The sequence below is a fragment of the Bubalus bubalis genome, chromosome 9, assembly GCF_019923935.1.
Source record: "Bubalus bubalis isolate 160015118507 breed Murrah chromosome 9, NDDB_SH_1, whole genome shotgun sequence".
NCBI lineage: Eukaryota > Metazoa > Chordata > Mammalia > Artiodactyla > Bovidae > Bubalus > Bubalus bubalis.
The window spans coordinates 72,282,065-72,309,835 of record NC_059165.1 but is presented as its reverse complement, the minus strand read 5'-3'; the positions used below and the strand labels follow the sequence as shown (position 1 = coordinate 72,309,835).

Genomic DNA, 27,771 nt, shown 5'->3' with positions numbered 1-27,771 from the left:
GCTTTGAGGGGGTCTCCTCCTTTCTGTCACAAATGTTTCTGGGGTGTGATTCTCTAGAGTGTCAGGGAGATGACACCTTCTTACTTAAATGGCGAGTTGGCCTATTTACAGGAATTTGTATTGCTGTGCACACTCTACGTGACATTAACTTTGTTCTCAGATGATGTGCATGGATGAAGAGAAACATAACCAATTCAAGCAATGTTAAGAATTAGGCTGCATCCTAAAAGCGTTTATTTTTGCATTCCAGGTTTATATTTCTGTAAGTAGATTTTAGAGAGAGTCTCCTTATCAAAATTCTGAATCGGAATGCTCAAGGCTGCAGAGCTGCCACAAAACGTCGCTCCAGCCCACAAATCTGGGACTTCAAACACCAGCCCAGGAAAAAGTGGAGGCTCTCCCTCAAGTGAAGTTCCCTTCAAGGGAGACCATGTTCTTGGAAACTGAGGGAACTCTCCAAGAGAGAGAATATGAGAGTAAAATTCTAACGATTCCATCCTAAGTTTGGGAATTTTCTTACTAGGTAATATTTGACTGGAGTGTTAGCAGGAATGAGCTGCCAAGGAGTGCTTTCTGGGGCTTGTCCTGACCCTGTTCCTTGCACTCACCCTTAAATGGAGATTGGTTAAGGAGATTGATGCTTGGGCTCTTGAGTTACAGTGCTGTGCTTGTCTGCTTTCTTGGGGAGAGTGGGGAGTACTGTTACCAAATGGATTTTGTGTCCAAGATGATGAACATTGAAATTTCTCCAGTTTCATTCTAGATAAAGCAATATTTCTACTGGACTGTTTTACTGTTATCATAGGTTTTCAGAATGCTTTGTAGTGAGTTTGTGGAAGCCACCAGAGAATGCTAACATGGACAGCTGACTCAGTGTCTATGGTGTGCACAGGCCTCCTCTTTTTAAAAAAATGCATATTCCCAGGCTCTGCCCCCCAGCAGTTTGGGTCAGTTGGCCTGGTGCCCCCCAGACCCAACTCTGAGAGCCATGGTCTACCTCATGCTGATACCTGGATGTCTGCATCCAGCCCTCCCAAGACGGGAAAGGGGAACACTTACGGTCCTCAAAGACCTGGGCTTTGGCACCCAGTGCTCTGATGGACTGCTCCTTTACTAGCTGCAAGCATGCCTACAGTATGTTAACGCAGGTGGAGGAGATCAGCAGCCACTTAACCTGACAGTCACCCTGTGGCCCTGTATGTGCAGGGACTGCCCTTCCCCACAGCCAGAAGTGGGAGGAGGCTGAGAGTGATGTCCCCAAGGGTTGGCACATGTCAGTTCAAACATCGCCCATCTGGTCAGCAGAGTCAACTCAAGGCATTGGCAAGAGGCTCACATCTGCTGGGGGAAATGACTGTCTTCCAACAACTGGATGACCGAGAGCCCAGGACAGCAGGGTGATCAAGGCCAAGGCACTTCCTCTCAACTGGAGCTCGGGAGAGAACCAGGAGATGGTGAGGAGCGGTGGTAGGGGTGTGTGCATGGTCCAATTATCCACTGCTGCATAAAAAGCCACCCTGAAACTTGGTGATGTAAAACAGCAATCTCTTTTTGTTGTTGTTAACAATTTGTTTATTCGTTCACTTACTGATGGACATTCAGAATATTTCTTTTTCTTTTGGCTGTACCACGGGCATGCACAAGATCTTAATTCCCCTACCAAGGATTGAACCCATGCCCTCTGCAGTAGAAACACAGAGTCCTAACCCCTGGACCACCCTAGACCACCGGGTAAGTCCCAGCAATCCCTTTAGGACTCTGTGGTTCAGGGATATGGAAGGAGCAAATGAATTGCTCCACATCCAGTCCACGACATCTGGGGCTTCTGCTGAAGGACCCGAACAGCTGATGCAGGAGCCTGGATGGTTTTTTCCCTCACATGTCAGCACCCGGAGGGTGAGGGACAGGACCAGCTGGGACTGGAGGCCTACTTCCATGGTGGCTCAGGGTTCCCAGGGCCAGTGTCCCAGGCAAGCGGGTGAAGCTGCCTGGGCTTTAAGGCCGGCCTCAGAAGTCACAGCACCTCACCTCTGCCACATTCCACTAACGGAAGCAAACAGAAACCCACCAGACGCAAGGAGAGGGCAGACAGAGCATGGACCCTACCTCCTGAGTAGAGAAACATGAAAGAACTTTGGGCAGTGTTGTAAAACGAACACAGCAGGTCATCAGAAGAGTGAACAATATAAGACAGTAACAGAAGTAAACTTCCCAGAGCTAAATAAAGACACAAGTGTCAAACTGAAAGGAGATACCTAGTGCCAAGGAGGAGAAGAAAAGAAAAAAGATTCAGACCCAGACACATCCTGGCCATGTTTCAAACCATCAAACATAACTACTCCTAAAAACTTCTGGAAAGAAGAATCAGAGAGGAGCAAGAATCAGAAGATGACATCAGACTTACAGTTGACCTCACTAAACACAAGTATAAAATCAAAATAAACCTGTTTTCAGACAGAGAAGAATTCAGAATGATAACTTCCCCTGAACCGTCTCTAAGAGAATATCTAATAGGCGTATGCCACAAAACACAACACAAAATGCAAAAGGACCTGGAACACAAGAATTGGAGAGCAAAGAGGAAGGCAAGTCAGTGCAAATTTTTAAAACAGCCATTTATAACCAAAATCCCAAACAATTTCTGTTGGTTTCCTGTTCTGCCCCTCCCTCAGAATGGCGGTTTAATGCTGACTACTTAAGATTAGTACCACAGGATACCGAGGGGACCCCACCCAGTTCAGGCACTGAGATTTCTGGAGTGCTCAGCCAAGCAGTGGTGTCTGAGTGCATCAGCTGAGACTGGGAGCGTCTGCCTCAAGCCACCCGGTTTATTATGAATCCCTGTCTCCTCCACAAGGCTTCAAGCAAGGCAGAACAGGGTTTGCCCACTCCCCTCCTAACACCCCCTCTCCACGAGATCCACTCCCTCCCACATTCTCAATGACAAGTGAAGTTTCTACTAAATTTACCAACTTAGCCATTTAACGTCATTCCTCCTTCTACATATTAGATTCTCCTTCTGATCACACTTGCGTGAGTTGGAATTAACTTCAACCATGAGTAAAAGGAAACTACACATGCATGCAAGTTTGACTTCTCTCCTTGTGAACGCCCTCTGCAGCAGTGGCGGGCCCAGGGACCCTGGTGTGCCACCCCCCAGGCAGCCGCGTGCCCAGCAGCCTGCTGTCTGCGGGTTAGTTGTCGTCTCTAAGCCACAAGCCCACATTTTTATACTGCTCTGTGGTGCTGTGTCTGGAACTCTGTAAACTATGCTTGCCATGCTCCTTAGCCAGCCAGCTTCCTGCTGGGTTCTGCTGTTGGGAAGTCCTGGATGGAGACTAGGAGAACAGACAGATGGGACTGCTCTCCTTTTTTCCAAGGGAAGCAGCAGTACCCAGAGGCTCCCGCCCGTTCAGCACTCACAGCAGCACAGACCTCGCCCCATTCGTCAGCAGAAGCAACTGTTACACTGTGCTCCCTCCCTGCTGGGAGTCCAAGGATCTGCCAGGTCCCACCTTCTCCAAAGTCTGGGCCCCAACCAAAGGGCACCCCAATTTTTTAATGCCTCCACTGACGAGAAAAGAAAAACAAATGAAGACTTTTGTACTCATCAGACTACCAAAAATTAAGCACTCTTAACAACATCAAGTGCTGAGAAGCGGCAGTGGGCTGGCAGCCAAGACGGGTGTGGAATGGATGTGACCCCTTTTGGAGAGCACCCTGACCTGTAATAAAACTGAAAACTCACGTGGGTTACAACAGTAGCTCCTGTACACTTGTGCATGAAGACTGCTCACGATTGTGCAGAGCAGAGCTCTAAGGGCAAATCCTGGAAACCGCCTAAATGTCCAGCAGTGCAGAATGGAACTGGAGTCTGCTCAGGCCACATCTTGAGCTACATGTAGTCCAAAGGCTCACAAACAATGCTGAATTTTAAACACTGAGGAAAGGAATTCCCTGGTGGTCCAGGGGTCAGGACTCCAAGCTTTCACTGCCACAGGCCAGGGTTCAACCCCTGGTCAGGGAATGAGGATCCTGCAAACCAAGTGGTGAGGCCAAAAATAAACAAATAGACACTGAGGAATACATCTGTGTACCATTTATAATTTTTTAAATGCAAAATAATACTACGTACTGAGGGATACACACTTCCATGGTAAAATTTTTTAGAAACACATAAAAAGTCAGAACCAGCAGTGGTCACATCTGAGGGGAGGGCACAGGTTTAGGGCAGAGAACGAAGAGGTATGCAAACATTTTGAAATGTTTTTTCTCACACTGCACAGCAAGTCCAGGGATATGCATTTAGATATAACTTTCAGATGATCAAATAACTCAATTTTTAAACACACTTGGCAAAAACGTAGATTACAGCATCATGATCCCACGGGTATGAAAAGACAGATTAAGAACATACATCTAACCATCTAATTTTCTGAGGAAGCACCCCTGGGTGTGAATTTTGAGAGGAATATAAACGAGACCCTGACAGTCAAGCAAAGACCAACACCATCACTTTACGCTCTGCCTTCAAATCAGTGACCTGACACCTGCTGGTTCTCAAGCCTGGATTCTCATCAGAACCACCCAGGCAAGGGAGGGAGTACTTTTAAAACTGCCCTTGGGCTTCCCTGGTGGCTCGGTGGCAAAGAATCCACCTGCCAATGCAGGAGACATGGGTTCAATCCCTGGTCCAGGAGGATCCCACAAGCCACAGAGTGGCTGCGCCCAGGCGCCACAACTACTTACCTGTGCTCTAGCACCCAGGAGCTGCAAGTGCTGAAGCCCGCGCTCCACAAGAGCAGCCACCTCAACGAGAAGCCTGAGCGCTGCAACGAGAGAGCAGCCCCACTCTCTGTAACTTGAGCAAAGCCTGCCGCAATGAAGACCCAGCACCACCAAAAACTAAATACATAAAATTATTAAAATAAATAAATAAATATATATATATATATTTTTAAAAAACAAAGCCAAAAAAGCCTGCCCTTGCCAAGGCCCCACCTTCTTACACCAGAGCTGGAGAAGAAGGCAGGCTCACTTTCCTTGTCTTGGTGACTTTAACATACACTCAAGGGTGAGAATTATAGAGTAGCAGATGCCAACTTGTCTACGTCAGGAATTCAGGAAACACCGAGTATGGCGAGTGGGCTGCAGATGACATGGCTGCTGAGGTCATGGAGGGGGGTGCAGGCTCCAGGCCTCGGCTGTGCATGTTATTGTGGACATGGAGCTCCTCTCCAAGAGGGAAATGCTCAATGAGGCGGAGCCTCAACGAGCTCTCCCTACAGATCTCCTGCATCCACAAGGGCATGGAGTGAAGGGAGTTAACTCCTGTTAACCGCTTAGAACCAAATCCTTGGGCACAAAGTGCGCATTCCACGTTAGCTACTTTTCAAGTAAAGAAACCATTTTGAGTTAAGTGCTTAATAAAACATTTCAATGAGGAACAGCATATTTACTCTTATGGCTTCATGAACAAGCTCCCAAACCCATATGATGGAAACACAGCTCAGACCTCTCGAAGTCAAGTGTGTGAACAATCTCTTGACACCTAAGCCATATACGCAGGAAACATCGAGAGGGACAGGAGATGGTTAAGAGTAGACCAACTAAGAGCTCTGGGAGTGAGCCTGAAAGACTGAGAAAATAAGTTCTCACTCTTCACCTCATCTACTTTTACATTACCTATTCTACAATGAAAGTCTGATAATGTCAATTACAAAAAGCCTGCCCACAACTGGAAGCGAGAGTTTGCGCTTGCTTGAAGATGGAGGTTCTATTGCTTCTGTGTCCTGGTGCTGCACTGACGCTAAAAAAAACCCGTGTGCTTCTTTAGCCAAGGTGTTTGAGGAAACCCAGACCCCAGACCAACTGACAGAGAAGGAGGTTGAGATGCCTGCCTTTCAGGAAGCAATTACCCAGTTGATGTTACTGAGCAGCAATAACTACCACTCAAATAGCTATCTCTGAGGGAGCTTTTTTCTAAATCATCAGATGCTCTGGACAAAATTATGATATGAAAGACTGACAGACACCAGTAAACTAAAATGTGAGAAAGAGCTGCACATTAACCTCATTCCAGACGAGTAAAATCGAACCCTCAGGGCGGTGGACACCAAAATAGGGACGACCAAGGATGTGCTGATCGATAACCCTGGTGCTATTGCAAGTCTGGGACCAAGGCACTCATGGAGGCTTTGCAGGCTGCTGCAGAGCTCTCTGTGACAGAAGAGTTTGGTGCTGGGTTTTATTCTACCTATTTGGCTACTGAAAGTGGCCGTTATCACCACTAGAGCCTTCTGTAGGAGGATCATCCAGTTAGGACCATCAGAGGCAAACCTACGGGCCGAAGAACAAAGGCCATTCTGTGTCTGAAAGACCTAACTAAGTCCTTGGAGGAAAGAATAAAGGAGATTGTGAAGAAACACTCTCAATTTGTCGGATGTCCCATGACTCTCTCTGTGGAGAAGGAACATGATAAGAAGTCAGTGGTGGCTGAAATGTTTATCTGGGAGCGGGAAGGTGCTGGGCTGGATGGGGGCCCGTCCCATGGCGGGCGGGGGTCACGGGAGACTGGATGCAGCAGCCAGCTGCACTGGGAGTGAGCCACAGAGGCTGCCACACGTGGCACTTACTGTGAGCTTTCCTCACGTCCTGAACCACCTTTGACCAGCCATGACACCAAGGGGAACACCACCGCTGACCCACAATCCCTTGGGTGGGAACCACACCCTCTGTGCGGGAACCACATCCTCCCCTCAGTGGGTCCTTTCCCAGAGGCCCCGGGTGCGTGGAGACAGTGCAGGCCTCGCCCCATGTTGCCAGTGGTGTGTGCCACCAGGCAAGTTTTGCTTGACCTCTAAGAACTGTGATTCCCCAACTGGGAAATGGAGACCCCAGCACCTGCCTCCTGGGGCCGTGCCACGCCTGAGGGGACGAGGCTTGAAGCTGGAAAGCACCTGGAAGTCATTCAAAGAAGAGAAAAGCAGACCTTTTAGGGCAGCCACACAACTGAGGTTGGTTATTTCACTTTATTTAGCAAACCATCATACTCTGGGCCCCACCAAACTGCTCCTCCAGCCTCACCCGAGGGTCGGCCTTGGAAAGAAGCTCGGAGCATGAACAGGAAGAAACAGGCTCCCCAGTTGGCCTCCTCTTCTGCCACACACACCACACAGCACAGAACAAGATCACTGCTTGTGTCCTCAGGCGCCCACCCCAGTGTGGCCTGGGGGGCCTCCAGTGTTCACAGCCACCTGCCAGGCTCTCGGCCCAGCACCAGGCACAGACCCCCTGCTCCTGAGAGGCCGGCACAGGGCCAGGGCCTCTGCCCCCGGCTGTGGGCATGGAAAACCCTTATTCCCCAGCCCTGCAGCCTTACTCCCCATTGGGCAAGAAGCAAAATATATGAAAATACTTTAATTATTTCTTTGAAACGGTTAAGAAATAAGGTCATCTTATTTTCCTTTTACAATCCTAGTAAAAAAAAAAGTTCACATTAGCGCCAGGGCCCTTCCCCAAGCCACGGGCTGGCTGCTCAGTAGAAACGTTTGTTCCGTTCCTGCCGCTTCTGAAACACCACGGCCCCCACCACGGCGCACACGATGATGCCCAGGAGCGCGCACAGCAGCAGCAGAAACACCCGCCACCCCGTCAGGGGTCCGCTGCGAAAGTTCCCCGTTGGATCGTCCACATTGTCTAAAGGAGGAGAGAGGGGTAAATGAGAGGCCGAACGGGCTCCCAGGAGACAGCGTGATAAGGCCCCCACCCCACCCTCGAGGCAGCAGCTGTGGCCTGCTCACAAGGCTCCAGCACGGGGCAGGGGCATGCACAGAGCGACAATCTCACTGGGAACAAGGCTCCCCGGGATTCAGGCTGAGGTGCCTTCTGCTGCAAGAAGCTGGTGAACTGCACGCCTGGGATCTCCCTGACAGCCTGAGTCTGCCTAGGTGGGCCCAGGACCTGTTTTCCCAAGACCACTCCCAGCCTGGTGCAGTGGTCTGAGGTCCCCAGCTGAAGAAACATGGCCCTGGCCACAGTCTGCCCTCCCTCACATGTGGATGCATTCCGTGCCTCCTGGGGGGCTCCCAGGGCCCTGACCCCCAACCTCTGTGCTTTCGCTTTGACCTTCTAGCCCAGTGGGCCCACTTGTCTGACTGGGAATTAACCCCTGCCAGGCCAGCCGCATGGGCTGCTGGGTGGGCTGGAGCAGATGTGTCCAAAAGCCTTGGCAGCAGGAAGCCTTCAATGAAAGGCCGCAAATCAGTGGTCTATGGTGGGGTTTGTTTGGCCCCCAGAACATTTAAAAGCAACTTGAATCTTTAAAAAGTGAAATGTCACATAAAATGTTGGGTTCCAGTGGTACTCTATCTCCCGCTGGGCCCACACGCACAACTTTGGGGCTCCTGAAGTAGAGTTCGCAACACACACACACACACACACACACACAGGGTCCTCACTCCCCATCCATCCTGAAAACTCTCTCTCTGTGAGGATGGAGTATTAGCTGACTACTACCCTGCAAAGGGCTCAGACTTGGAGGTCTGCCAAAACTCAAGTTTGCATCCCGCCTTTTTACCTCTTTTTAGCTGAGGAAGCCTAAGGATCAGCTCCCCCAGCAGTTGTGGGACCTACTGCAGGCTGTTTGCTGAGGCCACGCACTGAGGTACCAGAGCGCCTGCACCAGCAAACAGCCCCTCTGGCTTCACCGGCCGTGATCCCAGCACTGAGTGCAGGATGATGCAGAGGCCAGGGGCTCACATGCCTGTTCATGAGCACTAGCTGCTGATTCAAGGGCTGAGTGGGTCCAGGGAAGGGCAGATGGACCCCAAGCAGCTGCCTAAGCCAGCCCAGGCCCCACCGGGAGGGGCTGTTCGTGCATACCTTTGGGCGACTTGAGGAAGTTGACGCTGGGCTCGATCTTGGTCCAGTCGATGCTCTCCTCGTCCGGTGTGTGCTCCACCATCAGCTGGAACAGCTTCATGGAGATGATGTCATGATTGTCTGCAGGACAAGAGTTAGCTTCTAAGGGGCATGGAGCCGCTTTGGCACACGAGCTCAACCCTCTCCCACCCCACACCACACAGAGTGGCCAGGTCCCCTGGGGAGAACCTAGCAGCCTCTAGCAAGCAGTATTCAGGGGCTGGAATACTCCAGAACTCAGCAATAAGAAACCTGGGAGGAAGCAGAGCAGAGAGGAAAAAGCACAGGTTTTACAATCAACATCGCTGGGTCTAATCCTGGCTCTGCTACCCTCTTTGAGGCTCAGTCTCATTTGCAAATGGGGGTGGTAATCTCCGTCTTGCGGTTACTGAGGCGTGTAAATGAGAAAGTACAGACAGGGCCAAAGGTGCACTGCCTGGAGGCAGCATGTCCTTGAAAAGAGAACCGGATAGAGACCCACACACTGCTGCACAGCTGATTGAGAAGCCTGACCCTCCCGGGGGCGGGCAGCCACCAGACGCTCAGCTGTGACAGTCATCGACTGTACCTGGGGAGACTTGAGGAGGGCCCGGGTCCACTAAGTATGGGCAGGAGAGAACCCCTGCCTGACGCTGACAGTAACTGACAACCCCATTTGGAGATGGAGAGGTTGAGGCTCAGAAATGAGACGAGGGTCCCAGTCAGCCTACCACCAGCTCTCAGCTCAGCTAACTGACCGGAACCTGAAAGCGTAAAGAGCAAGGACCCTGCGGTCAGGCCAGGCAGAGGCCAGCGCACTGGACAGCTGGTGTGAGCGGCCCTGGAAGCCCAGGGCCAAGCAGGGGCCCTGGAGTCAGACAGCAGGGCCCATCTGAGCTCTGTCACTTCCTGGGTGCCCGAACTTGACATCCACCTCTCTTCAACTCCCAAATGCCCAATGGTCTCAGCTGTACAAAAGGGGAAAGAGACAGCTACCTAACTAAGAACACAGCCACGAGACACCTGCAGGAGGTGGGCATGCACAGCCCTCTGCCTAAGGGTCACACTACCGCAGGCATGGCCCCTCCATCGCCCTTCCCAGGGCCTCTTCAAACAGACTTAGAGAATACACTGTCACAGACATAGCTCTGCTTCCAGAGCCTTCTCATGATGCCTGCTGAAACAGTCAGATGGAATTCCAGGTGACCCAGGGCAGGGTTGTACTGGGTCCACAAATGAAACAAGACAGGCTGTGAGCTGGTAATTATTGAAGCTGGGTAACAGCAGTAAGGGGCTTATCACACCATCTTCCCTCTTGTGGGTATACAATTGGAATTTCCATATTAGAAACCTTAAAACAATAGACACTCCGAGAACCAAATGGACCCAGACGCTTCCATGGTGACGGGGACGCTCCTGGACAGTGGCTGGCTCACAAGCCCTGGAAACATCTATCCTGACAACAAACAAGCCTCTGTCTGGTCTACCACATTGTTTCTCAACTCTGGTCAACAAGAGCTGGCCCTGAGAAGGGACTAAGGGCCAGCGCCAAGGGCCACCAACAAGTGCCACCCAGGCCTGGTGGTCTCAAGAGGCCTGCACGGGCAGGTAGCACCCCAAAGCTTACAGCACTCACCATGGGCCAAACAAGACAGAGCCCTGACTCCATGGAGCTCACAATTCAGTGAGGAGACATGACAATGAAATAAATTACACACTGGATACCAGGACGGTTAAATGCTATAAAGAAAAATAAAGCTAGAAAAGGCGACAGGAAGTGTGCAGGGGACTGGGGTGTGTGTGTGTGTGTGTGTGTGTGTGTGACTTTAAATGAGGGAATCAAGGATGGCCTCACTAGGGAAGAGATACCTGAGCAAGACCTGGAGAGACACAGGCACAAAGGCCCGAGGCAGGAGGGCAGGGGTGGGTGTGAAGAGTAGCTATAGCGGCAGTGTCACCAGAGAGCAGAGAGGATGCGGCACAGGGAATGTGGCGGCAGGCAACAGGCCCGCTGCTGGCAGGACAGCAGCCTCAGCCCTGAGTGAGGTGAAGGAGTAGCTCGGCTGTGGTGCTGGGAGGAGGGCACCCTCGGGAGGCTCCTGCAATTGTCCAAGCAAGAGAGGACGGTGGCCCAGACCTGCCTGCAGTAAAGGAATAAGAGTGGTCTGCTGCAGGGTGAAAAGAAGACACAGCCAGCAGGACATGCCAACAAATGGGAGGCGGCATGTGAGAGAAAAAGCAGAGGCCGGAAGAACACCAAGGCGTTCTGACCCAAGTAACCACTAGAGCAGAGGCTTGTTTGCCTCTGGCTGTGGGCGTGTGAAGGCTGAGAGGCCTGCTGGGCACGTTGCTGGTGACTCAGGTCTGGAGAGGGAAATGTGGGGGTCCACTGCTGGGTTCACCAGATTCAAACACCTCCAGCTCACAGATGACAGAGAGGGAAGACAGCTGAAGGACTGCGCACACACGTGGGAAGAGGGGGAAGAAATCCAGGCACGGGTGGAACCAAACGGAGGCAGGTCGAGGAGGAAAGGGATCTGCCGTGTCACAAGCTCCCGAAGGCAGGGAAGGCCAGACTGACACTGGATGCCTTGCACTGCCCGCACACTCACCGGACAGGTCGCCGGTACCGGCAGAGGCTCCAAAATAGTAGCCAGTGGGTAGGCGCACTCCCGTGATGTCAATGCAGTTCTTCCACTCATTCTTGTCCTCCAGGTCAGTCATCACCTGCGGCCAGCCAGCAGGTCAAGGGTGGCCCAGGGCTGGCCTGCCCGCCTTCCCAAGCCCCGCAGAGCTGCCCCTCCTGCCTGCTCACCGTCAGGCGACCCCGGGAGTAGCGCACTGCCAGGAAGGTGTCGTGATCGCGGTTGCGGAAGTCAGCCGTGCAGCCCGCCAGCTCAGTCCAGCGGCCGTCCTTGCTGTGGTCGTAGGACAGGGAGCCATTGTTCACCATCACGGAGATGTACGGGAACACGCGCTGAGACAAGACACCGGTCACTCCGAGGGCAGCCCAGCCAGTGGGAGGCCGCGGGGCACCCACCACCCTGACCCCTGGAGGCTGCTCTCACGCAGGACCCAGGGAGAAGTCCTGTCCTGCTCTGCAGGAGAGCAAGGGCCTACCTCTGTGGTCTCATCGTTGGGGTATGTGTCCAGAAAGATGGCTAAGCCATGGAAGTTGTCTTTGCTTCCAAACACAGGCCCTAGAATTAGAAGGAGATGCTCCTATGACGGGAGAAATTGGGAATTGCCCAAGGGGTACCTGAAGGACAGAGTAACGCCAGCATGGATGGGGTCAAAAGATGTTAGCCCACAGTCATGCTCCCAGGAGAAAGAAGGGATCTCTAAGTGGGGTGAGAGGCGTTGGAAGGGTAGTCTCAGGCATGTGGCAGAGAGGACTCAAGTTTGAAGCCTGAACTGTGAAAGAACAGCACCTGTCTATGTGCTCTGAGGTGTCGGGGGCAAGGGGATACCTAATCTGTAAAAACCAGATGGTCATGCAGTAAGGACCACCCCTGAACCCAGGGGTCACGAACTTTCTGTCCAAGGCCAGAGAGCAAAGATTTTAGGCTTTGTGGGCCACAGATGGTCTCTGTCACAGTCTCCCTTGTATTTTCCTTCTTAAGATGATAGGACGGTAAAACCCACTTAGCTGGTGAAGACCAGGCCACACTGGGCAGAGTTGACCACAGGGTCCTCTTCTACAGGGATGCTCCCTCCAGCCACTCCCCAGGCCCCATGTTTCCTCAAAGAGGAGCAGCAGTGCCCTAACAGGGAGTGCAGAGTGAAGGATTCCTGGCCACAGCAGCCCACCTGTGCCAGCACCACCCTACCTGGCACCAGGCGGTCCCGGGTGTACCACAAGGCAATGCCATCTCCATGGAGATTTTTCTTTCCTGCACCATGAACTTTGAAGTGAACGTGCATCTCCCAGTCTTTGAGGAAGCAAGGCTAGAGGGAGAGCAGAGAGGACTGTCAGGGCTCCCCAGGCTTGCCTACTCAATGCAACTGACCTAGAGTGAGTCGGGACACAGAACAGGGCTAAGCAGCAGGGCCCCAGTAGGGAGGGAGGGGGAGGCCACAGACTGTCCCAAGGCTGCTGAGGCCCAGACTCCACCCGCCCTGGCCCGTCTTCTCCTGTGCTGATTCTCACATCTTGACTTACTTTCCTTGATACCAGCCAAACCTGTTAGCCCTGTTTCTTCTCCATCCCCACTGTTCCTGTCCCCGGGGATCTTGTGGAAGGATTACTATCCCTATTTGAGTCATGTATTTTATAAAAAGAAAACACATTCAGAGACGAAATAACTTGTCCACAGTAGGTAAGTGGATGTCCTGACGCACGCCCAGGACTGTCTGACTCGGAAACTTCTGCTGTTGCCTACAGCTGCCATGGCCTTCAGGCCTGTAACACAAGCTGCACCGACTCCTTTCTGGCTTTCCATCCCCGCTGTGTTCCCCTCACACTGACCCACACCCAGGTCTGGCAGACTTGAAGCCCTAGACTCTCAGCCAGCACACCACCTGCCTCTTGCAGTCTCAGCCCAGCCTGAGGGTGGCGATGGTGATATTAGGCCTGGGGGCTGGAAGGGCAGCTCTGGGGCCTCTGGGCTACTGTGATGTGAGGGAAGGAAGGCACAAGGCTGGGCCCACAGCAAGGACACCAGCCTGCTTTGCCTACCAGGAAGCTGCTCATGAAAACTATGGTATTGACACTCTAACAAGAATCTGCTTAGGTAAAGTCTGCAGATGGGTGTGTAAGCAAGTAATTAAACAAAGGCCTAGCTGAAAGGCAAACTAAAACAACATATTGCTGACTTATCAGATTGGCAAGGCTTAAAGAGATCACGAGCAGCAATGCAGACAAGAATGAAGAGAAACATGGCCTAAATCCAGAGGACAGTGGATGGCTCCCATCTTCTTGGGGGCAATTTGGCTGTTGCAGCTTTTTAACAAAATGAGGGAGATCCATAAGCTCTCACAAGTCAAGATCAAGATGTCAAAGATAATAAGAGGAAAGACAAGCTGAAAACAGTATCAGCGCTATGTGCTCATTTAAAAATATATATATTAGTCTATGGCCAGAGAAAGAAGGAAATGAAGGAAATATGACCAACATTAATGAAAGCTAACTCCGGGAGGGGAATGTTTACTTTCTACATTTTCAATCTTCTATACTGAACATATTACTTCTGTAATCATAAAAAAGTCAAGTAAAGAATAAAAAATAAAAACCCTATGTCCCATCGTGGCTTGTGCATCACTGATTCACCAGGCAGTGTTCTGGGCCTGGGCTCCAGAGGCTCAGGTGAGAAGACGCGGCCCTTGAGAACACAGGCTTAGCAGGCACCTGCTCGGCAGTCTGACACAGTGTGAAGTCAGCCCTCCCAGTTTCTGACAATTCACTGGCTCTGGGAGACCCTGCAGGTTCTGGAGGGGGGCAACGGTGAGGTGATAAAAAGCAGGTCTCCATGACAGATGTGCAAGGAATCTGAGTCCAAGACCTGCTGAGGGGGTGGAAGGACTGGTGAATCAGTCTTGCTTCGCATTGAGGTGACAAAACTCACAACTGAAAAGTAAGAACGAATGAGAAAGGGCTCCCAGGGACTGCAGCTCAGCTGTGAGTTCTCACAATCCCTGAAATTAGACTAAACAGACTCACTCAGGCCTCATACTTTTAACAAAATATTGTACAAACACAGTATCTGGGACACAACCAAAAATACCAGGCACATGAAGAGACAAGATAGGAACAAAACACAGAGAGAGAGAGAACCACCACCGCCATCACCATCCCAGGGACCCTTAAAAGTAACCAGAAGGAAAAAAAAGATTAACTTCAAAGGAGCTATAATTAGCCTGATACTAGAATTTTCAACAGAAACACTAGGAGTAAGAAGACAATAGACTGATATATTTGGAGTTGAAGGAAAATAATCAACATAGGATTCTATACTCAGCACATGTATCTTTCAAGAATGAAGGTGCTCTTTGGCCTCGGACCTAATTTTCGGCAACAGAACTAAACACACTAAGAAGAGCCAGTAAATATGGGATCTGCTATTTCCCTCAGGAAAATGGTGAAGAGAATGGAAATCAGCCAGCACAACAAGCACACTTGCTCCTGTGACAAAACCAAGATGAAGAGGCAAGCTGCGGGGATCTGCGCTGTGGTTCCTTCGAGAGAACAGTAGCTGGCGGTGCCTGAACCAACGCCACCGCTTCTGCCATCACAGGAGGCCAGGCCTCAGAAGACTGAAGGGCCGGCAGAAGCACCACCACTGCCAGCCCACAATCGACAGATCCATCTATGCAATCCTCTTTAAAAAAAAAGAAGGTGAAATTAAGACATTTTCAGACAAAAACACTAAGGCTATCTTTAATTCTTCAGGGAGAAATGTGATCCAGATCCGGACATGAAGTCAGAGATTCAAGAAGGAATGGAGACCAATGACTAAACTAAGTATGAGACTAAAAATACAAACGAACACTTGGCTGTATAAAACAATACTGTTTTGTGTGATTTAAAACAGAAAGATTAATAACAACAAGGTAAAAGAAGTTAAATCGTTCTAAAAGCCTATCATCGTCCTGGAAGGAGTTAAAAGTACATCTTATCAGTACTCTTTGGTAAAACATGATCTGTGTTTTAAACTCCAGAGTAATCACCAAAATCTTGGGAAATAAGCACAGAACTTTCAAGCTAACAGAAGAATAAAAGTGGAATAAAAATTAACCAACTCAAAAGAAGCCAAGACCAGAGAGAAAAGTGAACAGAGGACAGCCAGTACAAACAGAACGTAAGTAGTAAGATGGTAGATTAAACCCAAATGTATCAGTGACTTTACAAAATGTAGACAGGCTGAATGCTGGTAGGGTACCCAGGATCTCCCTGTATTCTTGTCTTTCTTTTTTCTAAATGAAATATAGTTGACATACAACATCAGTTTCAGGTGTACCACATAGGGATTTGACAGTTACATGCATTACAAATTGATCACCACATGTCTAGTAATATCCGTCACCATAGAAAGTTACTGTAATACTATTATTGTTGCAATATTATTGACCACATTCCCTATGCTATATATTACATCCCCATGACTTAATTAATTTTACAACTGGAACTCTGTACTTCTTAATCTCTTTATTTTTTCTTACAACTACATGTGAATCTACAATTATCTCAAAAAAATAGTTTAATTTTAAAAATAACAGATCAAAGACTTAAAAACTAATGAACTAAAAGTATAAAACTCTTAGAAGAAAACAGGGGAAACACTAGATTTAGCAATAATTTCCTGGATATGCCACCACAGCACAGACAACAAAAAAATTAGATAAACTGGGCTTCAACGAAATTAAAACCTTTTACATGTCAAAGAACATCAAGAAAATGAAAAGACAACCCACAGAATGAGAGAAAATATTTCCAAATCATATACTGATAATGTCCAGAATACATAAAGAACTCCTAAAACTCAACAACAAAAAACAACCCAAAACTGGACAAAGGATTTAGATAGACATGTTTTTCATAGAAGATAATAATTTGTATATAAAAAGCATATGAAAAGATGCTCAACATCATTAATCATTAGAGAAATGTAAATCAAAACCACATACCACTTCACATTCGTCTGGATGACTATTATTAAAAAAATAGAAAATACAGTATTATAAAAATGTGGAGAAACTGGAATCCTGGTGCATTGCTGGTGGGACTGTAAAATGGTGTGGTTGCTGTGGAAAACAGTTTGGTGGTCCTCAAAAAGTTTAACAAAGAGTTACCATATAACTTAGCAATTCCACTTCCTAGGTATTTACCAAAACAAGTGAAGGCAGGCACTTCAGTAGCCACCTATGTCCACCCATGTACACAGCAGCACAATAGCCAAAAGGTGGAAACTACCCAGTGTCCACCAACAGATGAATGGATAAACAAAATGTGGTGCACACACACAGGAATATTATTTAGCCATAAAAGAATGAAATACTAATACATGCTACAGCATGGATGAACTTTGCGTATGTTATGCTAAGTGAAATAAGTGAGATACAGACAAATATTCTATGATTCCATTTATGTGAGGTACCTAGAAGAGTCGAATTCAAAAACAGAAAGTAGAATAGTGGCTACCAGGGGCTGTAGAGAGGCAGAAAACAGGGAGTTAGTGTTTAAGGAGCACAGTTTCAGCTTCCGATGATTAGAAAGTTCTGGAGATGGATGGTGGTGATGGCTGCACAACAACATGAAAGTACTTAATGCCACTCAACTGTACACTTAAAAATGGTTAAAACGGTCAATTTTATGTCATGTATATCTTACCACAATAAAACATTTGAGAAATTTTTAAATTTTCTTTTTCATACAGATACATATTTATAGTAATTGAAACTAATTTTTTGTTGGTAGACGTTACACTTTTAAAAGTTTTACTGCAGACTGATTCACAATATTGTGTTAATTTCTGCTACACAGGAAAGTGACTCAGTTATACATACATAGTCTTTTGCATATTTTCATATTTTCCATTACAGATTATCACAGGATACTGAATACAGCTCCCTGTGCTATACAGTAGGATTTTGTTGTTTATTCATCCTGCATTAATAGTTTGTGTCCGCTAATCCCAAACTTCCAATCCTTCCCTCCCCAACCCCCTGACAACTAGGCAACCACAAGTCTGTCCTCCATGTCTGTGAGTCTGTTTTGTATATATGTTCATTTGTGTCATATTTTAGATTCCACATAAGTGATATCATTAGATTGTCTTTCTCTAACTTCACTCAGCATGGTAATCTCTAGGTCCATCCGTGCACGCATGCTAAGTCACTCAGTCGTGTCTGACTCTGTGCAACCCTATGACGTCTCCGTCCATGGAATTCTGCAGACAAGAGTACTGGAGTAGGTTGCCATGCCATCCTCCAGGGGAATCTTCCTGACCCAGGGATCAAACCCGCATCTCTTGTTTACCTGCACCAGCAGGTAGGTTCTTTACCACTAGTGCCCCCTAGGTCCATCCATGTTGCTGCAAGTGGCATTATTCTTTTTTGTGGTTGAGTACTATTCCGTTTGTGTGTATATGTGTTTACACACACACACACACACACACACACACACACATCTTGATCCATTCATCTGTTGACAGACATTTAGGTTGTTTCCATGTCTTGGCTATTGTAAATAGTGCTTTTACGAACATAGGGATGCATGTATCTTTTCAAATTAAGAGTTCTATCTAAGTATATGTCCAAGAGTGGGATTGCTGGATCATATGACAACTCTATTTTTAGTTTTCTGAGGGCTCTCCATGCTGGCTGTACCAATTAATATTCCCATCAACAGTGTACGAGGGCTCCCTTTTTTCCACACCCTTTCCAGACCTTATAGTTGGTAGATTTTTTAATGATGGCCATTCTGACCAGTGTGAGGTGGAACCTCACTCAAGTTTTGATTTGCAAGATGACAGAAAGTGAAGAGGAACTAAAAAGCCTCTTGATGAAGGTGAAAGAGCAGAGTGAAAAAGTTGGCTTAAAGCTCAACATTCAGAAAACAAAGATCATGGCATCTGGTCCCAACACTTCATGGGAAATAGATGGGGAAACAGTGGAAACAGTGTCAGACTTTATTTTTTGGAGCTCCAAAATCACTACAGATGGTGACTGCAGCCATGAAATTAAAAGACGCTTACTCCTTGGAAGGAAAGTTATGACCAACCTAGATAGCATATTCAAAAGCAGAGACATTACTTTGCCAACAAAGGTCCGTCTAGTCAAGGCTATGGTTTTTCCTGTGGTCATGTATGGATGTGAGAGTTGGACTGTGAAGAAAGTTGAGTGCCGAAGAATTGATGCTTTTGAACTGTGGTGTTGGAGAAGACTCTTGAGAGTCCCTTGGACTGCAAGGAGATCCAACCAGTCCATTCTGAAGGAAATCAGCCCTGGGATTTCTTTGGAAGGAATGATGCTGAAGCTGAAACTCCAGTACTTTGGCCACCTGATGCAAAGAGTTGACTCATTGGAAAAGACTCTGATGCTGGGAGGGATTGGGGGCAGGAGGAGAAGGGGACGACAGAGAATGAGATGGCTGGATGGCATCACTGACTCGATGGAAGTGAGTCTGAGTGAACTCCGGGAGTTGGTGATAGACAGGCAAGCCTGGCACGCTGCGATTCATGGGGTTGCAAAGAGTCGGACACAACTGAGCAACTGAACTGAATAACTGGCTTCCCAGGTGGCTCAGTGGTAAAGAATTCACCTGCCAATGCAAGAGATGTGGATCTGCACTGGGAAGATCCCCTGGAGAAAGAAATGGCAACCCACTCCAGTATGTTTGCCTGGAAAATCCCATAGACAGAGGAGCCTGGGGGCTACAGTTCACGGGATCACAAAGAATCTGACTTAGCAACTGAGTATACACACAGGCACTGGCCATCTGTATATCTTCTTTGGAGAATTATCTGTTTAGGTCTTCTGCCCATTTAAAAAAATTTTTTTAATTATTATTGAATTGTATGAGCTATTTGTATATTTTGGAAATTAAACCCTTGTTGGTCTCATCATTTGCAAATATTTTCTCTCAATCCGGGCTTCCCTGGTAGCTCAGTTGGTAAAGAATCTGCCTGCAATGCAGGAGACTCCAATTCGATTCCTGGGTCAGGAAGATCTGCTGGAGAAGGAACAGGCTACCCACTTTAGTATTCCTGGGCTTCCCTGGTGGCTCAGATGGTAAAGAATCCTCCTGCAATGCGGGAGACCTGGGTTCAATCCCTGGGTTGGGAGGATCCCCTAGAGAAGGGAAAGACTACCCACTCCAGTATTCTGGCCTGGAGAATTCCATGGATCACAGTCCAAGGGGTTGCAAAGAGTTGGACATGACTGAGCCACTTTTACTTTCTCCCAATCCATAGGTGTCTTTTCATTTTGTTTATGGCTTCCTTCGAAAAAGTTTCTAAGTTGGACTAGGACCCATTTGTTTATTTTTGCTTTTTACTTCTATTGCCTTGGGAGACTGACCTAAGGAAACACTGGTACGATTTATGTTAGAGAATGTTTTATCGGTGTTCTCTTCCAGGAGTTTTATGGTGTAATGTATTATATTTAAGTCTTTAAATCATCTTGAGTTTATTTTTGTGTGTGGTGTGAGCATGTGTTCTAACTTCACTGATTTACATGAGGCTGTCCAACTTTTCCAACACCACTTGCTAAAGAGATTGCCTTTTTCCCATTGTATACTCTTACCTTCTGTGTGGTGACCATTTACACTTTTAAAAACTATCTCAATGCCATTAAAAATGGTTTGAAAAATTAAACTGTTTAAAAATAAAAGACAATAAAAGGTTAAATGGGGGACTCCCCTGGTAGTCCAGTGGCTAAGGCTCCAGGCTCCCAATGCAGGGGCCTGGGCTCAATCCCTGGTCAGGCAACTAGACAGCATCTGCCTCAACTAAGATTTGCATGCCACAATTAAAGATCCACATGCTGCAACTAAAGACTGAAGATCCCACATGTTGCAGCTAAGTCTAGGCAAAGACCAATAAATAAACTGCTTTTTAAGAAAGGTTAAATGGCAAATTGCTATGTTACTGTATTTTATCACAATAAAAATAAAAGGATAACCACCCAAAAGCCTGGTTATATGCTGTTTACAAGAGACAACTCTAAAAGAGGTAGGGGAAAGAAAAGGACCAAAAAAGACAGTACATGCAAATGCTAAGCAAAAGCAAGCTTGTGCAGCTGTGCCAATAACAAAGTTTAGAAGAGGACTCTTCTCCATGACAAAGGACTCCATTTACCAGGAAAATGTTGGTCTCAAAATATATGAAGTAGAAACTGACAGACTATAAAGATGAAGGCAAATACACACACACACATTTTAATACACCTCTTCTAATAACTGATAAAAACAAGCAAAATGTCAGAAAGATATAGAAATTTGAGCCCAATCAGCAAACAGACCTAAAGATCTAAATAGCACACTTCACTCAACCAGCAGAGAATCCACATCTTTCACAAGCACACATGAACGTGTCCCCCAGATCCTGATCACTTGAAGGACCACCTGCAAGTCTCAACAGATGTCCAAGGACTGAAATCACAGAATCCGTTTCTTGACCATGAAGAGATTAAACTAGATATCGATAATAACAACTTAAAAAATAAAGATAACTAGAAAAGGACTTATATATTTGAAAAAAAATTTTTAAAACGTAACTTACATACACAAAAGTCAGCCCAGAAGCCAATATTTCAAATGGTCTCTTTGGTGCCCAGGAGTTTCCTGTGCCTGGGAACAAAGCACTCCAAGCTAGTAGGAGGTGTGCCTCAGAGAAGGGCAACTGTGCACCGGAGGATGGGAGAGGAAAACCTCCCCGCCTGTCCCCAGCATGCCTGCAGGAAGGTCAGTTTTAGGAAAGAGTACACACACACAGAATTTGAGGACCTAGAAACTGATACCATCAAGACTATCCAAGCCTTGGAAAGTCTCCCCATACTACAGGTAAGACTGCAGATCATCAGAGAGAGTACTATGATAAAGACAGTACAAAGGAGGATTTTAAGCAGATGAGGTATGGGCTGGAACTAGTGTAAAGCTGCTTTTGGGGGCAGAACATGACATGGTCATGGCCCTCCATCCCAGCTGAGCCATGTGGGGAGCTGAGAAATATTAATGCCCTGGTCCTCCCCAGGCCAGCTAAATCAGAATCAATCACTTGACAGTCATGAACCATTTTACAGCTAGGTGGTTTCTATGTCTTGGCGTGCAACAAAGTGAAAGGCAGAGCTAATCTAACAGTCAGTTGATACATCATTAACATTTTTTTCCATTAAAACTTCTGATGAAAGTCACTACATTTGGGGTTTATAAATCAAAGGAGTTCAAAATATTGAACGACCCCTGCTATAACAAAACTCCTTGCATCTCCATCTACTACTTCAGTTCAGTTCAGTTGCTCAGTCATGTCTGCCTCTTTGCGACCCCATGAATTGCAGCATGCCAGGCCTCCCTGTCCATCACCAACTCCCAGAGTTCACTCAAACTCATGTCCATCGAATCGGTGATGCCTAAGTGAACGCAAATTTTCAGCATTCACGTGAACAAAAAGCAGAAGTCATGCTTAAGCTTCTCATTCTGACAATGACATTCATTCAAATGGGGATGGGGAGATGACAGCTCAATGAGATGCATTTCAAAAAATGTTTACTTGGTGTAATAATTACTCAAAAATTGTGTAATGTGTAAGGCATTTCTTTTGATCAATTGTGTACCAGTGGTAACTATAATAATCCCAAAGAAAATATTAAAACTTAATTTCAAGGTCCCAACAAAGTTAAAAAGCTTAAATTATTACACTTAGTCACAGAAGAACATGATAGGCTAATCAATAAGATTTTCAAGTATTACATACACTGCATTAGGATAAAATTCTGTGTGGGATATGAAGTGAAAATATAAGTTCAATTTTAAAAAATGACATACAATTTGGGTTTATTAATAGTGTTTCAAGGGCTTCCCCGGTGGCTCAGCTCCTGCCTGCAATCCAGGAGCCATGGGTTGGATCAGGAAGATCCCCTGGAGGAGGGAGTGGCAACCCACTCCAGTATTCTTGCCTGGAGAATCCCATGGATAGAGGAGCCTGGCGGGCTACAGACCATAGAGTTGCAAAGAGATGGGACACAACTGAAGTGACTTAGCACATGCACACAGCATTTAAAAGAGTGGATCTCATATTGCAATATTTAGATTCCACTAAACAGGAAGATAAGAGAATTATATTCCAGATTGAAAATCTGATGATGGCAAGTGCAGAATTCTCTCAGCCCTGTGATATTACCAACCACCAGTGACTTCCAATCATAAGTTACTTGTAACTGAACCAATTTCTAGCAGTTTCAGCACAATTTGTATCTCACTTAAAAAAAAAAAAATTTACTCTATGCTGAACTCACTTCCTTGAAAAATTTCATTCTTAGAAGTTATTCAAGGAGAGAGTAGCGTGGAAGCATATACACTAACATATATAAGTAGATAGCCAATGGGAATTTGCTGTATGACTCAGAGAACTCAAATTGGGGCTCTGTAATTACCTGGGTTCAAACCTGGGTTGGGAAGATTCCCCTGGAGGAGGACATAGCAACCCACTCCAGTATTCATGCCTGGAGAACCCCCATGGACAGAGGAGCCTGGGGGGCTACAGTCCATGGGGTTGGCAAAGAGCTGGACACAACTGAGCAACTAAGCCCTGCACAATAATCTAGAGGGGTGGGAATGGCTGGAGGAAGGAGGGGGATTCAAGAGGGAGGAGACATAAGTACACCTACGGTTAGTTCATGCTGATGTATGACAGAAATCAAAGCAATATTGTAAACCAATCAGCAATCAATTAAAATAAATAAACTTTTTAAAAAAAAATAAACATTATCTGAAAGCATGGGAGCCCCCGGCGGTCCAGCCACTGGGACGCCATGCTTCCACCACAGGGGGCCCAGGTTGGGCAACTAAGATTCCACATGCCTCGCAGTGCAGCCGAAGAAAAAAAAGTTATCCAAAAACAAATGAGACCTAATGAAACTTAAATGCTTTTGCACAGCAAAGGAAACCATGAACAAAAAGATAATCCACAGAATGGGAGAAAACATTTGCAAATGAGGCAACCCACAAAGGATTAATCTCCAAAATATACAAACAGCTCATTCAGCTCAGTATCAAAAAAACCACCCAATCAAAAAAAAAGGGCAGAAGATCTAAATAGACATTTCTCCAAAGAAGACAGACAGATGGCCAAAAAGCACAAGAAAAGATGCTCAGCATCGCTCATTATCAGAGACATACAAATCAGAACTACAATGAGGGCCCGGTGGGCAGCATAGCCTCTGAGCAGTAGAGGGGGCTTGGGGCTGAGTCCTCGCTAATGCCAGTGTGGAGATGGCACCATGGGCAAGGGGCAGAGGGGCAAGTTGGCCACCACCACTGCTATCACCAAGGGTAGTGAAAGAGCCACTTCGGGGCAGGGGTCAGATTGGGGAGGGAGGGGTAGGTATCATTTTTCCAGCTTTTCTGGGTGCAGTGGCGGTGATGTTCCAGGTCCCCAGAGCGATGCTGACTGCTGCCTACCTGGGGAGAGGAACGCCAGCTCCTGAGCAGGCCCCCTTGGGGGAGGAGGGACGACCACTGACCTGCCAGAAAACTGCCTCCACTGGCCCAGGGGTGGGACCTGAGAGCACAGCCACCACTAGTCTAGCTTCCAGGAAGGAGCAGATAACTCTGCATGCTGAAGAAAACTGGAAACCCATCATGATTTTTGCCCTGTAATTCCTTGGTGGCCTCAGATGACTTCAAACTTTTATCTTTTAGCAAAGAATAGTACTCTTAATGGATGTATGTATGGGAGAAAGCAAAAGGGGTTCTGGTTTCTCAGGAAAGAAGGCACCTCCTTCTGTTTAACTGCTACCTCTTTTGTGAAGCCACATCCACCCCAGTCTGAAGACAGTAAGTCAACTCTCTCCTGGTCTTCTTCAGCACTTTATACCACTGCTCTGACTCTTATCATATGCTCTTTTGGAGGATATAATAAAAAGCTACCTAAGGATTAAAAAAAAAACTACAATGAGGTATCATCACCTCACACCAGTTAGAATGGACATCACCAAAAAATCTAAAAATAATAAATGCTGCAGAGGGTGCAGAGAAAGGGGAACCCTCCTATGCTGCTGGTGGGAATGTAAATTGGTATAGCCAATATGGAGAACAGCATGGAGATTCCTTAAAAAACTAAAAATAGAACTACAATATGATCCAGTAATCCCACTCCTGGAAATATTTGGAGAAAATCATAGTTCAAAAAGACACATGCACCCCAATGTTCATCACAGCGGTATTTACAATAGCCAAGACATGGAAGCATCCTAAATGCCCATCAACAGAGAAACGGATAAAGAAAATGTTGTACGTATATACAGTGGAAAATTACTCAACCATAAAAAGAATGAAATAATGCCAATTGCACAAATATAAATGAACCTAGAGATCATACTAAGTGAAGTAAGCCAGACATCAAAAGTCAAATATCATATGATACCACTTCTATGTGAAATCTAAGAGAAAAAAAGATACAAATGAACTTATTTACAAAACAAACAGACTCTCAGACTTGGAAAACAAACTTTTGGTTCCCAAAGGGGAAACGTAGCAGGGGGAGGGATAAATTGGGAGTTTGGGCTTAATAAATACACACTGCTGCTAAGTCGCTTCAGTCATGTCTGACTCTGTGCGACCCCATAGACGGCAGCCCACCAGGCTCCCCCGTCCCTTGGATTCTCCAGGCAAGAACACTGGAGTGGGTTGCCATTTCCTTCTCCAATGCATGAAAGTGAAAAGTGAAAGTGAAGTCACTCAGTCATGTCCGACTCTTAGCGACCCCATGGACTGCAGCCCACCAGGCCCTCTGTCCATGAGATTTTCCAGGCAAGAGTACTGGAGTGGGGTGCCATTGCCTTCTCCGTAAATACACGCTACTATATATAAAATAGACAATCAACAAGGACCTACAATACAGCACAGGGAACTTTACTCAATATTCCGTAATAACCTATATGCGAGAAATAATCTGAAAACAAAATGGATACATGTATAAACGAATCACTTTGCTGTATACTTGAAACTAACAGAATATTGTAAATCAATCATAATATAAAATGAAATTAGGGGCTTCCCTGGGGTTCCAGTGGCTAAGACCATACTCCCAATGCAGGGGCTCAGGATCAATCCATCCCTGGTCCGGGAAGAAGATCTTGCATTCCGCAACTAAAAAAGATCCTCAACGTCACAAGATCAAAGACCTCTGTATTGAAACGAAGACCTGGCACAGCCAAATAAACATAAAATGAAATATTTTAAAGTTACATGACAGCATAAAGTGAGAGAATGTGACTCCAGGGGAAACAAGGTAGTTATTGAAGTACTCTCTGAGTACTTCACTCACTCGAACTAAAACTTAACAAATAAGGAGAAACCAAGCAAGCACGAAGAGCCAGGAGACGGTGTCCCAGACAGAAGCTACAAGTGCAAAGGTCCTGAGGCAAAATGGCAGCCAGAGAAGCCGGAAGAATATTAACAGAGCGGACGAATGGAGATGCGAGGCACTAGGGGCCAGACCGTGCAGACACAGTGCATGTTTATCCCTTCACAGGAGACCCCAGGCTCTGAGGACCAGAGTGAAAGCTAAGCAAAGTATCTCCAGATGCCCCAGCAGCAAAGAGAGGAGGAGAAGTAACACGCAGACGAGGCCACACAAGGACGGTGTGGGCTCTCAGAACTACATGGGAAGTCATTCAGAGAGACCAAAGAGCGGCGGATGGAAAAACCCAGATCACTGCCAGCTGCTTAGGCCATGGAAAGGGTTGGGATCAGGCAGGTGGAGGGGAGGAGTAGGTTCTGCCCCCAGTTATTCCCCTTTCACCGCTTCCTGACCTTCCTTGGTGTGGCGTCTGTGCAGCAGCAGATCGCGGCCACTGCTTACGTATGACATGCCTGAGACACCTGAAGGTCCGTAACCTCTGCAGCAAAGGTCGCAGAAACTAAAACTGCCCATGAGTCCACTGATGACCAGACCAATCCAGCACTGAGGAAGGAGACTGACATCTGCAAGGATTTTTAAGGGGTTCCTCCACCATCCAGGCTGGGGTCAAATGCAGTAAGTGAACTGCTGGACTTGGAGATGAGACAGAATTTAAATGCTGTTTATAGCCATTCACTCTCTGTGTTTGCTCTGCTTATGCAGAGTCACGAAAGCCATCTATATCAGTCTGAGAGCTAAGTGCAATAAGGCACGTTAAAGTCAGTGCCTAACACACATAAAACACCCAATAAAGACCCCACTCCTTCCATTTATCCCACTATTGAGAGGGTTCAGCTGAAGCAGACCACAGCTCCACTACTTGCTGGCTATGTGACTTTGAGGAAGGCACTTTCAACTCTGAGTCTTAGCTTCTTCAGCCAGTGAAACGGAGATAACATTGGTTACTTCACATGGCTTTTGAAGGAATGGAGACAGGTGAACAAAGTGTCGAGAACAGCTCCTTACATACACTAACTTCAACAGCCATCGCCTGTTACTACTGGCAAGTAGTAAGGCAAGTGACCAAGGGGGCGGGGGAGCAGGGGGGGGCTGGCCTTCAAATCAAGTTCAGGCCTGCTGAAGATCAACTCTAGTGGCTTACTTCATGGTCTGCCTCCCCTCTTAGGAACCACTCACCAGGTGGTTCCAGATAGAGCCCTCTTTGCTGCGCTCGTCAGGGGTCAGACGCACATACTGGCTCGTGAGCATTGTGCTTCCTTGGAAGTCCCAGAGGAGCGTGGAGCTGGAACCGATCCCTGCGGACAGAGACAAGGACAGACAGGTGCGTAAGAGGCCGGGCCAGGACTAGCTTTGCCGGAGGCAGGGAACCCACAGGGCAGCCCTGATCAGAAGAAAGAGCATCCCTTCCCCAACTCCGTCCAGCCTCGACCTTACCCTAAACTCATTCCCGCCACAGGCCTCACCGTGGTAGGGCTTGATAAGCGAATGCTCCCGCTTGAGATGTTCACTGTTGCCGTCAGTTATATCCGCAGCCACCGGCCCCAGCAACAAGAGGAAAAGCTGAAGTATAGTGGGGCCTGGGCCGGGGCCGCGAAGCCCAGACCTCCCTGGGCACCGCCGGCCCCAGCCCCAGCGCCAAATCCAGCCTGCTGCCGCCGCCGCCGCCATTCTCTGTCCCTCTCGGCCACTTCCGTCCTAGGACTTCCGCCTTCCGGGTGTTCCATCTAATAGCCTCCGGCTCGAAACCCACCAACCCTAGTGTCACCTGGGAACTCCCAGCAAAAGCAAAGCC

The 27,771-nt window shown here is 47.4% G+C and overlaps 1 protein-coding gene across 1 annotated transcript; it reads right to left on the bottom strand.

The window, feature by feature from the left end:
• Positions 1–7,012: 7,012 nt before the first annotated feature.
• On the bottom strand, positions 7,013–27,692 carry LMAN2 (lectin, mannose binding 2). The gene is made up of 8 exons (XM_006042919.3): positions 27,443–27,692; positions 27,156–27,274; positions 12,732–12,849; positions 12,022–12,101; positions 11,717–11,878; positions 11,514–11,628; positions 8,884–9,003; positions 7,013–7,698 (listed from the first exon to the last, which is right to left on the bottom strand). The coding sequence occupies exons 1-8, from the start codon at positions 27,645–27,647 to the stop codon at positions 7,538–7,540; spliced, it is 1,080 nt and encodes a 359-aa protein (XP_006042981.1). The 5' UTR covers positions 27,648–27,692; the 3' UTR covers positions 7,013–7,537.
• Between the last annotated feature and the right edge of the window lie 79 nt (positions 27,693–27,771).